The 15,557-nt window shown below is 39.1% G+C and overlaps 1 protein-coding gene across 1 annotated transcript in view; it reads right to left on the bottom strand.

Annotated features, from left to right (window-relative positions):
* MIPOL1 (mirror-image polydactyly 1) overlaps window positions 1-15,557 on the bottom strand; it is a 182,898-nt gene that overhangs the window by 16,920 nt on the left and 150,421 nt on the right. The window contains exon 13 of the mRNA XM_059474474.1: window positions 1,612-1,842. Coding sequence (XP_059330457.1) covers window positions 1,612-1,842 — 231 coding nt within the window. The remainder of the gene's footprint in view (window positions 1-1,611; window positions 1,843-15,557) is intronic.

Here is a 15,557-nt window from a genome sequence, read left to right as displayed (position 1 = left end):
ACTGTCTCTGTAGCTCTCCCAGAGGTGTCAGAGGAATCTCTATAGTGTCACACAAGGGTTCTTAGCTCAAAGTAAACACACTTTCCACAAACTCAGCTGCTTAATCTGTTTGCAGGTTGAATTATAAGATGGGGGTGGATGACTCCGGGTGCTGGGAAGACGCGCAGAGCATTTCCACAGTTTCGTGGTAAAAAGGGCATGCTATTGTCATCAAAAGACTCCAACCAATTGTTTGATTTTGCTATAGGCTCAGTCGTCTGATCTTAACAATAATGAAAACTAACCTGACCAAAATTTTCCCAAGTAGTTGAGCATGTTAAATTACATAAATTCTTTTCACTATAGCGGTGCATCACCACTACTTTAATTCAGTTTGTGGCTGCAGTTCTACTTTAGCCACCCTGGGTACATGGGATTAAACAAGATTGTTTCACTTTAGGGAAAAAAAAAACAAACCACTGAAAACTCAACCTCTGCTTAAATAGCTATATTACTAAACATTTATAAATAAAACTAGATGTAACAACTAAAAAAGTTAAAAAGGTTCTACCAATATTCTCTTTACCATTACTTAATTTTTTAATAGGTTTATTTTTGTCAAGCACACACCTCTCAAACTTTCAAATATGTCTAAGCGCTCAGAATAAAGACTTGAATGATTATCAAACAATCACTGGAGGATTTAAAGAGATGACTAAAAAGATGCATTTTCATAGATAAATACCTTAAATATATTTTATGTAGCTATGAATAAATAAAAGAGATAGGAATATAACTATTTTTAAATAGAACTCAGCATATGTTTTTTTTAAAGAAAAGCTTTTGTTAGGTCCTTGCAATATATTATAAGCCAATTTCTGGCTACTCTGTAAATATGTTGTAGACATTTAAGTTGAAGACATATATGGACAGACAGGACAATTTGCATCAGCTCAGCATCGACCACCTTGGAAGGACGAGAGGAGAATTTTGCACTTGATGAATGTAATGCAGAGATGAGAAGCGCCAGACTGTCAAGAGGCACAACTAGTAACAAACATGACAATAAGTAGTTCACTAGAGATGAACTTCAGGTTTTGGAGTTCAGTAACCTTTTAACAGGGAAACTCATGATGGCAAAGAGAATACAATCTCTGTTCAACAACTCAGAGCCTTCCTGTGGCTCTCAGTGAGATTTTGAAGCCATCCCTAAACAACCCCATAAGCATTTACCATGGCATGAAACCTGCCAGATGTGTAACAGACCAAAAATGAGAACCGTACTATTCTACCATGCAATTATAAAGGGAAATACTCTGTAGCCATAGGATTGCCACAGGGTAAAAGAACAGTGAAAACCATTCATAAGAGATGGAAAGACTTTCTCTGTGCCTTGCACATGTAGGAAGCAATTTCCTTAACAGTAATGAGAGGTACCCTGACTTGCCTAATAGCACAAAACTGTTAAAATGATCAGCTTCACACTGAGTAGGAAATGAGCTGACAAAGGAAGAATCATTTTAAAGGACCTTTTCTGAGCACTGCCACACTTTCAGTTATAGACAAAATACCAGAAAAAAATGCTTCCTGTGGATTACAAGTACAATTTTTGTTGGAAGGCAAGTGACTCACTTTTGAACTTTTTCATTGGCCTCCTGCGAAGCTTCCAGGGCTTTCTGGAGCTTCAGCTCAGTGTCCTTTTGCTCGGATCGAGTCTGCTGCAGCTGAGCTGCCAGCTCTTCAATCTGGCCATAGGTTAGGGTCACAACATCCTCCCTTCCCTGCAGTCCACCTTCAGAAGTACTGAAAGCACAGCTAGGCTGGTTCTTCAGACCCAATCCTTCCGACAAAGACTTGTATAACCTGGGAAAAACAAATTACACATGTTAAATTTCAGTCTAAGGTTGAGCTGCAAGAATTAATTAATATATTCAATATGTCATATATTTGCACTCACATGCACTAGTAACAAAACAAATTATACTTCAGAAGTGACAGAGAACAAAAAAAATAAACCTTTTCTGCAATGCTCTTCTAGAAGTATGTAACAACCATAAAAATTTGAAAAAGTAAAAAAAAAATCAGCAAAAACTCAAGAGGAAGTATTTTCCAGTTGTAGCATCTTGTTGATCACCTCTGAGTTGCAGCAAAAAGTTTTTATTGTGATTTACATAAAGTTGAATTGATCAGTATAAGTTACTGATGTGTTAATAACTTGTGGTACATAGGACTCTCTTTCAGGCAGCAGAACCACCAGCTACAGGGGATTTATTTGCAAAAGAAGACTTTTCAATAAAATGAAAGGAATAAAACCAATACAATTCAAAAATTAAAATCAGTAAATCAGCAGGATTACTTAGTAATATGATTTGCACATGCTAATCAATTCTAAATGTCTCAATTCAGTTTTATCCAGGATTTTGAGGTAAGTTCATAGAGATTCCAAATCAAAGAGCACAGACCCAACACTCTTTCAGTGCACAAACCAGAACATAGTACTAAATGCTTTGTATTTGTGTGTCAGAACGTTCTGGACAAACCAAACATTATTTCAGTGTGGATTTCTAGTAGCCATGCACGCTGATTAAAGTGTTCAAGACAGTCTACATACCTGCTAGTATGCAATAGCATATTTTCTTTCTCTGCAGTTTATTAAGGAATTTGCATGGAAAACACTGACTGTTCCAACAGCCCATGAAGGAAAACCATAAATAAACTAAAACGTAATATACATGAACAAAGAAAATGTGGATGAACTAAGAGAAATGGAGAAGCTAAAAGGTCAGAGTGTTGACATATCATCATGCATACTACCTGTGATTATCTGAAAATAATGTGAAAAATCTTCTCAATTAAATGAAGACATACTGAAAATATAAATATTCATAAAGGGACATAAAAATTCCCAGAATGGACTAATTAAAAAAAATTACTCTAGTAGTTGCACCTAAAATTTACTGACTGAAGTTCCACTACAGTTGAGCATTGATCACCATGGAAAAACACAAAGGTATGCAAATAATGTCGAAAGCAGGTTACTGAAATACCACTGCTGCCCACTTCTTGAACACCTGGCACAAGATTAAAAGAAAAAAAAGACATATGAGAAGCTAAACTGTTCAGTGAATATATGGGTCTGAAATATATGGTCAAAAAACTGGAGGATAGACTAAATGTTCTACCTTGTTCACACCAGCTCAGAGTTTTTTCCCAGAATATATGAAATATAAAATAATTTATTTAGATCCTAAAATACTGGCTCTCTGTGGCTACAACCAGGCCTGTTTTCGAAGACTGGCCATGAAAACCACATATATACTCCTACAATTGCAATATAATACTACATGTCTTAACTCATAATGATTGCATCTGAGTGACCAATGGATTCTGACGTATACAGAATCCAGTTTGTAACCAGTGTGATTCCTCCAGATAAAGGCACTGTGATTGATAGATCTTTTAACAATTTTTTTCCCCAAAAGCATGTAATTTCCAGACTTCCATCAATATGAGTTTTGGTAAAATACTTTTATTTCATCCCTCCTGAAATTTACTAAATTAAAATTCCTTCATTCACTTGAAGATTATTTCTCCGTGCTATAATAAAAAAATAAATGGGAGTTCTAGGCCTGAAGAATGGGTCACAGAAGTATTTAAGTAGTTCCTGAATTTCAGTAATTCACATATTCTTGTTAGTAAGCCTTTTGCTTTACTATGGCAACGTGGCCTCTTTCCTGCTCCATCTTGGGTCTGAGAGCTTCAGGGACCTGCCTCAACTGTGTCTAGGCAGAAGAAAAAGTGACATGAATTGATATCACTTGTCCAGCTCAGTAGAGAGCAAGAGGTTTTCTCAGTCATCAAAGTCAGAGTAGCTTCAACCCTGCAGAGAAATATCCGCAGTTGTAACAGCTCCCAGAAGGACTTGACTTTGGCTGAAAATCAACTCTATGAAGTGCTGCTCCTAAACACTTCTCACCTTGCCAGGCATACTTTTGCTGCTAGGTGGGAAATGATTTTCCACCTGAAGCAATAACTGAACAACATAGCAAAACCTTCCACCTAAAGGAACAAAAAAAAAAATCCAGCGAAAAACCAAATATTCCCTACCTGCTCCCTCCCATTGCCTCCACCCCAGTGATAAACATATCCAATGTTCCCAAAGGCATGTAGCTCTGACCTTGGTTTTCACCACGAATGTTTCTCACAGGTCCTGGAGACCTCTCAGGCCTCAGCCTGCACTCAGGATGGCTTTGAAGAGCGTCCCCTCATGCTGCTGAGTGCACTCAAGGGCCAGGCAGCATCAATACCTTGAAAATACTCCCTCAAAGGTGCTCTTAGGAAATACTGCAATAAGATGGTATCAAAAAAAGCCCATAAGCCCTAAAAGGACTTTGAAATTTTGCTGTGAAGTGGAGGATATTAAATAGTCAAGTTTGCACTACATGTGAGTCAGGAGCCTGACAGCTGGTAGGCTGGTAACTAGATGACATTGCCCTACCATAGACAAATATTTTACTAGTCTTCCTCTGCCTGCATTTACACAAGGTAAGAGGACTGTGTTTTCTTCCCAGTACAACAAACCATCTCTCACTAGTTTATCTGAAGGCAGCAGCCAAAGGCAGACTCTGGTGCACAGGCCATGGACCATGTTACAGTGGGAATGCTTATTGCACATAACGCAGAGTATGCTCTTTGCACTGTCACAGTCCATCACAGAGTGTCACTCTCTTGTGTGATGTACCCATGCATTCATAGTCTAGAGCTCAGGCAACCTCAACCACTTGTTGAACAGAGGCCACCATCGATTTTCTTCTCTGTGGTGGTTGGGCATACAACTTCAGCATTTCACAGGACACTATGCTGACAGATTGGTTCTGATCATGCATGCCCAGACTCAATTACATCTGAGTATGGAACAACAGTGAGCGGCACCTTGAGATTCAGCCTTAGGTCCAGAAATGATCTACAGAAATGTGCAACCTCTACCAGGGTCCTAAGAGCCTGGACATTAGACGATTCAAACATAGGTTCATTAGCTACAGTGAAAGCTTGAATTGACTACTGTCCACCTTAGAATTTCTATGTTTCAACGAATATCAATTTAAGGCCACTAGCAAACACATTTCTCCTCCTTGAGCCTCAGTCTTCTTATCTTTAAATAAGAGCGATCACAATTCTACCTTTGCAAAGTGCTCTGAGCTTCACTAATGTGAAGAGACTCATCACTGCTGAAAGAGCTAAGTTAGATGCAGCACAATCAGAACTTAGGACAAAACTAAATCCAGATGGTCTTCTGGTGATGCCAACCAGAAAACATATTCCTTTCGGCTTCATTTTTACTGTCCAGGACCACAGAAGTACCCACACCATTTCCCTCTGATTAGCCTGGGAGGGGGAGTAGGACATGGAGTTAATAATCTGAGCCTTTCTTGAAGCTGAAGAACTACCAAGACATGCTCTCAAACAAGACATAATTGGAAATTATGTTTGTAATGCCTCCATTACAAACTCTTCATTTAGGGAGTTGAACTGTAATCAAATGTCTTCTGTTCACTTTATGCAGCCCCTGGGCGAATAGCTCAGATAGCACAGCCTCATGTGAGTGATAGGCACATGACATTCAGCACCACCTATCATTCCTCACATTCACCATGCCATCAAACAGTCTAGGACCTCCACAAAAATAGTTTCTGGATTAACAGTGTTTGGATGAAACAGAGCAAAACATGCATGGGACTGATGAATAGAAGGAAGTCTCTTTTGAGATGTCTGCAGTTATAGTGCTACTCCCTTCAGCTGGAGCACAGACCTGTGGTCATTGGGAGTGGGGCTGTGGCTGAGCCTCATCCCCAGTGGGCACAGCTGTGAGCAGCAGGTGAGCAGCACTGACAGCAATGAGCCATGGAGTGCCCAGGGGCACTGACCAACCACCAAAGGGAACAGAGGCACACAGGTGCAATGCATCAACATGAGGATAAAAAAGGTTGGGTTAAAGAACAAGAAGGGCAGACACTTGAAGGCTTCTGGTGTGGTATGGTGTTGCTCTGTGTGGGTGAATGCTTAAAGCCTTCTGAAATTGTATGGTGTATGGCAGCTGTCTCAGCTGTGGCATATGCTGTGACACAGACCCACAGCTAAGGAGCTAGCTTGTAGCTAAGAAATCCACCTGAATTCCCTGGGTACCTGATGGACCTGGGACTGGGGTCTCTGCTATCTCTAATCAATTAGAGACTGGAAGATTGCCACTTAACTTTTCTTCTTACACAGAGATATAGTGCACATGAGTTCACAGAAGAGACTACTGTAGACTTTATGCTTTAATACTGAATATTACTTGCTACATGTTAACATTAATTGCACATCTTCAGGGTTCCACAATGTATCTGTGCTACTTGCAAAACACAGATTCACAGGCTCTCAGTTTTTTTCCATGAATTTGAGGACTGCAATACAGCAAACTATTGCAAGTACTGTTTGTAGTTTTCCCAAATTATGTTATTCCTAGAACCAAGCTTTCCATAAAAATGTTCCTATCACGTTTTGACAAAGAATTGGCTGTATTAGCATATTTTAGCCTAAGCATTTGCTGGGGGTACCATGAAGCCTTGCTTCTAACTAAGTAAAATTAATCCAAAATTAAAAAAAGAAAAAGAAAAAAAAAAGGTAAAGTGTTTACTTTATTCCACTAGATGCTACAAGTAAGAATTTTGCTATCTTGTATCTGTTCTTTATTGTCAATTCATATGCTTTGGCTATTCTTAAATATTTGCCAATGGCTTTAGTTAACAAAATAACTTTAACTTAGTATTTGTAATACTGTAGTTATTCCCTACAGTAATGGATCATTTAGGTAACACTGCAAATAGAGAGGGAACCTTATCTATTAATCGAAGACGGAGCTGGCACCAAGAGTGACCTCAGTATGTGAATATAATGGGCACCTAAGATGGTGCCCGTGACTCCACGTTTTAATGTGTATCACAACCTCCTGTCTGCTCTCCCTGGGTGGTGCAAACATTCAGCAGAGGCAGAGCAGCCCCTGGCTCAGCTGTGGGCAGCAGGCAAAGCGAGGGGCACGGCCACCTTCCCCTGGCCAGCCTGAGCTGGCAGCACCTGCGCCTCTCTGCCGGCTGCTGGGTTGACATGGATCACTGAAGGGGTGTGTACGTGGGTGGTGTGGAGCCAGCAGCTCTGGCCTGGGGCCAGCAGGGAAACTGCCGATGTCAGGGATTTGCAGAAACACGAACTTGGTGGAAGAGACACAGAGGATCTTGTCCTAAAGGTCATAGCGATTTATTTTTTATACTGACACTGTGTTTTCAACAACATTTCTGACAACCATTTAAAGAACAGTGCACCATTCTCCTCATATATAAACTGCATTAAGAAAGCAGTAACTCTTGGAGGTGCACTAAAATAACAACCACTGGCGTACCAACAAAATCTGGTAGAAAACAATGTACTACTTTGTAATTTAAAACACTATGTATTACTTTTTGTCTTTTTCTGATGATCCTTGCCAAGAGCTTCATCCTCAACACTGTCACTCATAAGAAAACCAGGGCATAAAGGAACATCAAGTTTTCTGACCAGACTTTTCAGGATCAGCTCCTACTGTCCCCACACACCCACCAACCCAGTCTAGACCTTCAGCAACCCCTTCAGTTCCCACTGGCTTGACAGTACTGCTGGGTGTGAACATTTACTCTCCAAAACCCCAACCACGGGAATCTTCCCTGATGACAAAGAATGGGGGCACTCAAGAGCCAGGCATTTCTGCCAGAAGCCTTAATTGATGATGCCTGTCATCATAGTTTGAATTTAGATTTGCCTGCAGAGCTAATAAAATCTAATGGAGATTTCTTTGTTAGAAATTAGGCATGAAGTTAAGGCTAATATGGCTTGGGCCTTTAGTTTCCTTTGCAGCTTCTCACTGGTAAAGATAATGGCATCTGGCTTCTATTTTACATGAGTGACCTACACGCACACAATTTTATTTCAAATTAATAGAATCCTTTGGCAAAAAGTAGGAATACTAGTGAATCAACTCATATTAGATAAATTGCAACAATCCAGCTGAAATAAATAAGAATCCTGACCCTGAAAACTGAAAGTCAATGAATTGTCCACTCAGCGCAAAGGGGCATGCCATTTATAAATCTATATAAAAGAAATCTGATGGCACTGATGCACATCATAATGCAGGCATCAGAATCACCTGAAAACAAGCTCAATGTAATGACTATGTGCTGTTGACTTTTATTTTTGTCTCCAGGGAATAGTGTTTACTTTGCTTTAAAATTTATATGAGTCATTTTGTTATGTGCCTTTTTTTAATTAGTCGGAAAGAAATAGCCATTTGAGAAAGAGAGCGGAAATCAATTCTGATTCGATGCCGATAGCTACTGTGCGATGTAAACTGTGTGTTCTTTCTAATTAAATGTAAACACGTGCAGTTCTAAAGTCCAGCAGTGATGACAACTACTAGAAAGGATTGCCTAAGACCTGGTCAACTGATCCTTGTGAACCTTTTGTTCATACCGTAGGCGAACTTGTGCAATCTGTCTCAGGTGAACGCCAGTTGTAACTGACTTTATTTTAGGTCATCTTCAGAGAAAAGACTTGACAAGAATGTGGAGAGCTCTGTAATACCTCCAGTTACCCATTAACTATGTCCTTCTGATAGCTAATCAATAGCATTGCATGGAGCCAAACACACTGCACTGAACTGCCCCTCTTCCAAAAGCCAAGTCTTGGTAAATATTTAATGGCAGTAAAGGTGTTTTGACTCTTATCAATCTGATATGTTAAAGAACTCTTGAAAGAAACTTTATCTTGCTTCTATCTGCATAAATAATTTGTTTGATTACAATTTTAGTCTTATGCAAAAGCACTGAATTTAATGATCTAATGCTTTTAAATCAAGGCTTTGGACAGAGAAAATGTAGTTTCAATCCACATGTCACAATATAAAGAAAACCCAAAGTTTATTTCCTTGATAAAATGCCAACTAGAAATATACATCAAGGAACCTAGCCCTTTATACTCTTCAAGTAATACTGTGCCAAACTTGCTCAAAACCTGTTATACAAGTGCGTATTTGAGATTTTCTTACAAAGCTTCAGTTTCTGAAAAATTCTTAGCTCTTATTCACATCAAGACAACGTAGGACTTTTAGCTTCTTTTCACAGGAAAAAAACCCCCGACTCTAAAATAGTTATACTAGGATCCAGAGACTTTTTGTACCCGTACATTGAATATTCCCATCTCCAAGTGGGTATATTCATGTGATAAGTTTTATTAAGCATGTTTCCATTTTCTATTTTTTCTGTGTGAAGCTGCCTGTCTAGATTTCTAACAAAGAAACTTTTGTCCTGATCCTTTCACATCATGCTGGTATCCCTCTGCTAGAGCCAGGTAGGACCCAAAGACCACCTTAGACACTTAGATGGGCTTATTCCATGCCTCTGTGCTAATGTCAGAGAATGGAGGAATCCTCTGACTCTCTCCCACAGCACAGTTTTCCAGCCTCTTCTGTATGATCCAACTTCAATATGAGCCTAAGTATTTTGAAGAAACTGATTCAGCAATGGATCCAAGATTTTTCTTGGAAAATAATCTGGGAATAAAACATTGATAGTGTTTCAGTTTCCAAAATGTGAATCACCATAAATGTTTTCCCAGAAGAATAAGCATTACTTTTTCCCCAGTGTTTACATGGCCTCCTTTGTGCTCTTGATGCCATTCAATTGTCTTCAAAAATAAAGATCACAGGAATAATTCCCAAACACTGGCATAGATAAAGTGAACAGCCTGAAGTTTTCTAATCACTAGTAATTGCCTCTGGTGAAAACACTATTATTTAAAATCATAAAGGCATATAAATTAATCAAGCAGTGAAGTACATGGCACCATTTAGGAATGATCAGCTGAAGAAAGCCTGTTACTAAAAACCTCAGAATATTTCTTGTACTTAATACAATGTTATCTTTATAAATCAGACATGATCGTGAATTTTATGGCTGTCCTGATTTGCTATTGTGATTGCTTGGCTTAACTCCTCCACTGAATCAGAAAAGCAAGAGACAAAACTGTCTTGGACCCCAAGCTGGAAGCCAGTCCTGCCTTCCAGCATGGCCAGGAACATCCAGCTGAGGAAGAGAAGAGTCTCTCCAGGAGAGGGCAATCAGAAGAACGTGTTTCAAAGATGGAATAATTGAATACATATGGTATTTCAGAGAGGGATGATCTCATGGATGAGCTGAGTAGCCCTAAAGCTAGAAAAAGTAGCCCTAAAGCTAGCTCTCAGTGTTACAGACCTGAGAAGGGGAATCACATGAGGCTCTGCTCCTTGTCCCTACTTTCTTGCTGAATGAATGATTCAGTGGGTTAAAAAAATCTTTGCATGATTAAAAAAAAAGAAAAAGAAAATGTAACTTTTAAAATTTGAGGATACTTCCTTTCCTGTCCCAAGAAAATAAAACAGAGTTTTTGAACAGTTTTGTCTGATCTTACTCAAAGGTGGTACTGAAAAATATTATGCAACTCTGATAAAAAGCAAACATGGTGTGCTGTGCTCCAGCCCATGCCCAACTTTGGTCACCAGAGTGCCAGTAAGTGAGGTACTGATGTACTCTAGGTGAATGTGCCCAGCACAGTTTCCCCACTTTCTTGGTACTGTACCCAGCAACAGGAACTACTCTGCAGTGGCTGGTGACTCACTAGGAGGACTGCATGGGCTGCAGTCTGAAATCTGTCCTCCACATGGGTAAAGACAGCCAAAATGTCGACTAATGCCATCATGGCTTCTCCAAGTGCATACAAAAATGCACTTGGCTTGGGGATTGCAGTGTGGATACGCACTTAGCAACTTACCTCCTGAACGCCATGTAAATGCCACAATGGCAACATTTCACTACTCAGTAAGTCCTGTCTTACCCAGCTGCTGCTGCCAAACCCTTGCTCATATAAATCATACAGCTCCGTGGACAGTTAAGCACTATGAAACAAGGCAGTTAAAATGATGGCTTAAATGATAAAGGGAGCGCCTGGGAAATTTAATATAAGGGAAGTCTGCTTCCCTATTGTACCAAAGCTTACTGAAGCAACTGGGCAGACTTGTCTGGGCCATTCTCCTTAACGTGAGACAAGGGCACATGCTAAGGGAATGATTTAGTGGATTGGGGATAAGAGCCCTGTCTTGAATTCCCTCTTCTATTTCACGTCTTCTGTGTGGTACTGAGCAAGTCACAACATGCAGAACTCAGCCTGCCATGCTGAAACTGGGAATAAAGTGCCTTTCTGTCGTAGTTTGAGATGTCAAACCGTGACACTTTCCCTAGCTGATTTTCTTTAAAATCGACGCTTTCGGGGTCCTGGATTTCTTCTTCTTATCTGCATGTGCCGCATCTTGGAAACCTGAGGCCCAGATTGGTTCAGGTCTCAGTGCCAATTATTGTTCATGGAAAGACACTAAAGAGGTAATTAACAGTATGCAAGCATTAACAATGCACATCAACGTGGTTAACCTCAGCAGACAGGTCTGGGAACCTGTTTGGGGTCCAGGTTTGGGAACTGCATGGAAAAAACAGTTTTTCACGAGTTTTTGCCTCCCCATTGCAGGTTCAGCTGCCACTGTCACCACGGGGCACAGGCAGTGACAGAAGCCTCCTGTGCTTTGTTGATCTGCCCCGAGCACAAACATCCTTGTTTTCTGATATGTTCTTTCTTTCCTCCCAGTGAAAGGGGCCATCAGCTGGATATGGCACATGACTGGAAGCCAAAACACACAACTTTCATACCTCTTGAAAAGCAAGACATTAGACTGGTGGCTGTTGGAGAAAAATCAGTGAAGAGAAGCTCTCAAGCATAGGAGTTGGAAAGAGGCTATAAAGTGCTCAATGGATTTCTGTATCCAAAACTTTTTAAATCAGCTTCCCTCACCTCTCTCTTCCTTTACCCTCATGAGTTTTGACAATTGAGTTATAGAAAATGAATGTGTAAAAAATTAATATAGTTGTGCACTTTAATTTAGCTTGGTTGAAGAGGAAAATAACATTTTTTCACTTTATGACACAGGATTTCACAAGAAAAACTGCAGTTTTTTCTTTCATTTCTCCATGACCAGCAGGTAAAGTGAAAAACTGTAGCAGGAAATATATTGGCTGCACTGAACCAAAGAATTAATTATTTTCTCAGGACCTGACAAGGAAACTGAATGAATATGAAAGCTCTTGTGAAATCTGGCCAACACAGAATTCAACACTCTTCAATTCCTTATTTATTTTTTGAACAGGACAAGATAATTATTGGTATGAATACTGCCTACTATGCTTATACACATGCAACAGATATTATATCCTCCTCTGATATGAGCAGTAACATTGCTCAAGAGGGAAAACTAAATTCCTACATCATGACATTCCTCATTCTACTGTCACAACTGTAAAAGTATGGTCAAATGACTCCTTTGGTACAGACAGTAGAGAAGAAGAGCTAAATGGAAGAATATACATTTCTCTATCTCCACCAGAGCCATTAGGATGGAAGTCTATTTACAGAATATGATTGAAACAAACAGAAGATTATCTTATATGAGCCTGGATAACATTAAGATCCTGCCTACCTCAGAAGCAAAAGAAAGATAAATCAGGTAACATGAACCTTGTTATCCATCCTTCACAGTCTTTTTGATGAAGGACAAATTAACAGAATTTCTTCCTCTTTGGTGAAAGCTCCTCCCAATTCAATATTCTTTAATGATAGTGGAAGCCATTAGTTCATTTCCCACTGCTTTGAATTTCTTTGTATCAAGAAACTAAAGGCTGTGGCCATAAGCAGGTGACCTTCTGGCTGCCTAGTACAGCTAAATACTTCCTGGAAACCTTGCTACTTCCTCCTGATCCCTGTGAATGGAAGACCAGAAGAGAAAAAACGCAAGAAAATATGACTTAATGCAGCCAAAAATACGGGCAAGACAAAAACATTCCTTCAGGAATAAAAAGAAACAATAAATAATCTAGATGTTTGAAATCTTGGCCTCAGCCTTGTTTGTTTCAATGACATAGATTTGGTATAACACAAGTTCTTCACGGTATATTTTCAATACAATGTACATAGTTGTTACCTTAATGAGATATGTAAGATCATGATCAATGAATCAACACCATGATATGCCCCAAAGATATTTTTTCGAGGACAGCAAGTGAGCGGATGTCATTCCTCTGTTTAATCAGGAGTTAATGCGTGTACAGTAATTCCTTATTTTCACAATATTCCTTCTGACAAAGATAACAACCATAAGAATGGCTCCCAGCTGGCTAAACCTGACATACAGGTTTTGTTAATAAAAAAATGCATGACTTAATTAATGAAATGGATCTATTAAGACTGTCCCCCAATCAACTAGAGTGGCCCCACCTACAGCTGAACTTCACATGACCTATCTTATGCAAAAAGAATTGTAATAACTTGTACTGGAAGCTGCAATAGAGGAAAGGTTGCTATGAAGACAAAATATGACTTAGAAATGCATATAATGCCCCTAGAGGAGAAAGCTTAGTATTTTCACTTTTACTCAGCGTTTTCCTTTACACTGAATAATTGAAACCACTTTGCTAAACTATGTAAAATTATTTCACAAAGAATAATTACATTTGATCTATTAGCACCTGATACTATCTATTGTCTAAATTGCTTGCATTCAATCCATGAGTAATGTCAACAGTATTAACGTCCATTATGGAAGAATTAACTGAGGAAAAATAATTTTTAAATGTTTGACATTCTCGTACCCTTTCTCTAGCATAATGTTCAAAAGAATTATCATTATGCCAACATATTATTGGATTTTTTTTAAGGCATGTCTTTATTTAAGTCTGCAAACTCAGGGTCTTTAAAATCACAAACAATTTGCCTGTTTTGTTCTGGCAAGCATAAATTTGTAGCAATCTAGTAATTTTACATTCTTCTCTTTTCCCATCTAGCTGTCCCACACTAATTGGCTGTCCAAATTCACCTCCATCAACTTTGGCAGGCTCAACACCTCCTTCAGAAAACCAGGTTTTCCCCTCCCCTCAATCATAAAGAGCTGCACTGTTACAAACAGGAAAAAAGGAATGCTGCAACATTTCTACAACAAAGTTGTATATATATATATATATATTAATTTGATCACACACACATACATGCCCCAAACTGAACTAATGCAACAGCAGATACCTATTTTTTTTTCTCTCTTGCAGCCTCATTCCTATTTCAGAGATTTCCAAATTCATGCTTGCCTTTTGGCAGAGGAAATCCTATGAACTGTTTAAGATTACATTCTCACTGAAAGCAATGAATGCCACAGTCTTCTCCAGAATATAAAGCTACTTTCTCTCCTTGGAATAGTAACTTTACAGTAATTTGGAGGAAGCGGGAGAAACAGTTGGTCATTAAACATTAAATGTATTAATGGGGCACTCACAGTGTATGACTCATCTGGAAAAGGCAGTTCTGTACTTGCATTTCAGAAGGATTGTTGCAATACAATAGCTACTGTGATAAATTTAGGTTTATCTCACTTAATATTTAGCAGAACCTAATAAAGAAAACTTAAATCAATGCACTTTCCAAAAAACACGTGAGTAGCACTGTGTACATCTTACAGCCAGGGGGATAGAGAGGCAAAGAAAAAACATTCCAAAGGAGGCCCCTAATTTCCACTCCCCAAACAGAGACCCTTAGGACTTGGTGTTTACAACTTACAGGGACTTGCGACTCCAGATGAAAACAACGAAAAATCAGAACACTCAAAGCAGAAATCCCTCAAGCACTTAAGCAGCACATATAAAATCATCCACTTCTTCAGACTCATGTTGCTCTTGAAGTCCTGCTCAGTTCTCTGGAAATCTCAGACCTGCAAATATGGGTGAAGCACTTGGTAGCAGTTTCTTGTTACATGGCATAGTTCGAAATGGAGCTTCTGCAAAGCTCGGAAAAATGATCCAAAAAAACCCCCCAAAACCAGACTATACAGGATGCTGGCTTGATTAGTAAAAAGTTTCATATGATGTCCTGGAATGGAGGCAAAAGTGATTAATGTAAAGTCTAATCCATTAGGAGATACAAAGAAGGAGATAATTCCTAAGGACAGAAATTTTGTTTTCTCTCTAGACATTGTGAATCTACCCTTTATAGTAGTTTTTTTACCAGTCCTAGTTGTTCATGATCTATTGAGCCCTATAATCATATCACTTTGATGAAAGCTTTGTGCATTTCCTTACTCTGAAGTTCTGACTCATTTAGGTGATTAGGAGGCAGAACAGTAACAGAGATAAAATAACAGGACCACTTCAGAGCACACTTAAGTCACTGTAAGAACTCTCAAGTCCAAGGTAAATATATCTGTTCATAAGGAACTCCAGAAATGGAGGCACTAAGAGAAACAGGCATGTGCACAACATCCTGGGCTTTTACTGTAGGCTTTTGTCTTGTTTTGCCTACTTTGTAGCAAATGAGCTCTTAGTTTGTTTCTGAGGAAAAAAAATACTTTGCAGGAATCTGAAGAACAGAAACAAAATGCTTATGTCTAGAGC

The sequence above is a fragment of the Ammospiza nelsoni genome, chromosome 6 (assembly GCF_027579445.1).
Source record: "Ammospiza nelsoni isolate bAmmNel1 chromosome 6, bAmmNel1.pri, whole genome shotgun sequence".
In the NCBI taxonomy this organism is placed as follows: domain Eukaryota; kingdom Metazoa; phylum Chordata; class Aves; order Passeriformes; family Passerellidae; genus Ammospiza; species Ammospiza nelsoni.
This window is presented reverse-complemented; position numbering and strand designations above follow the sequence as displayed.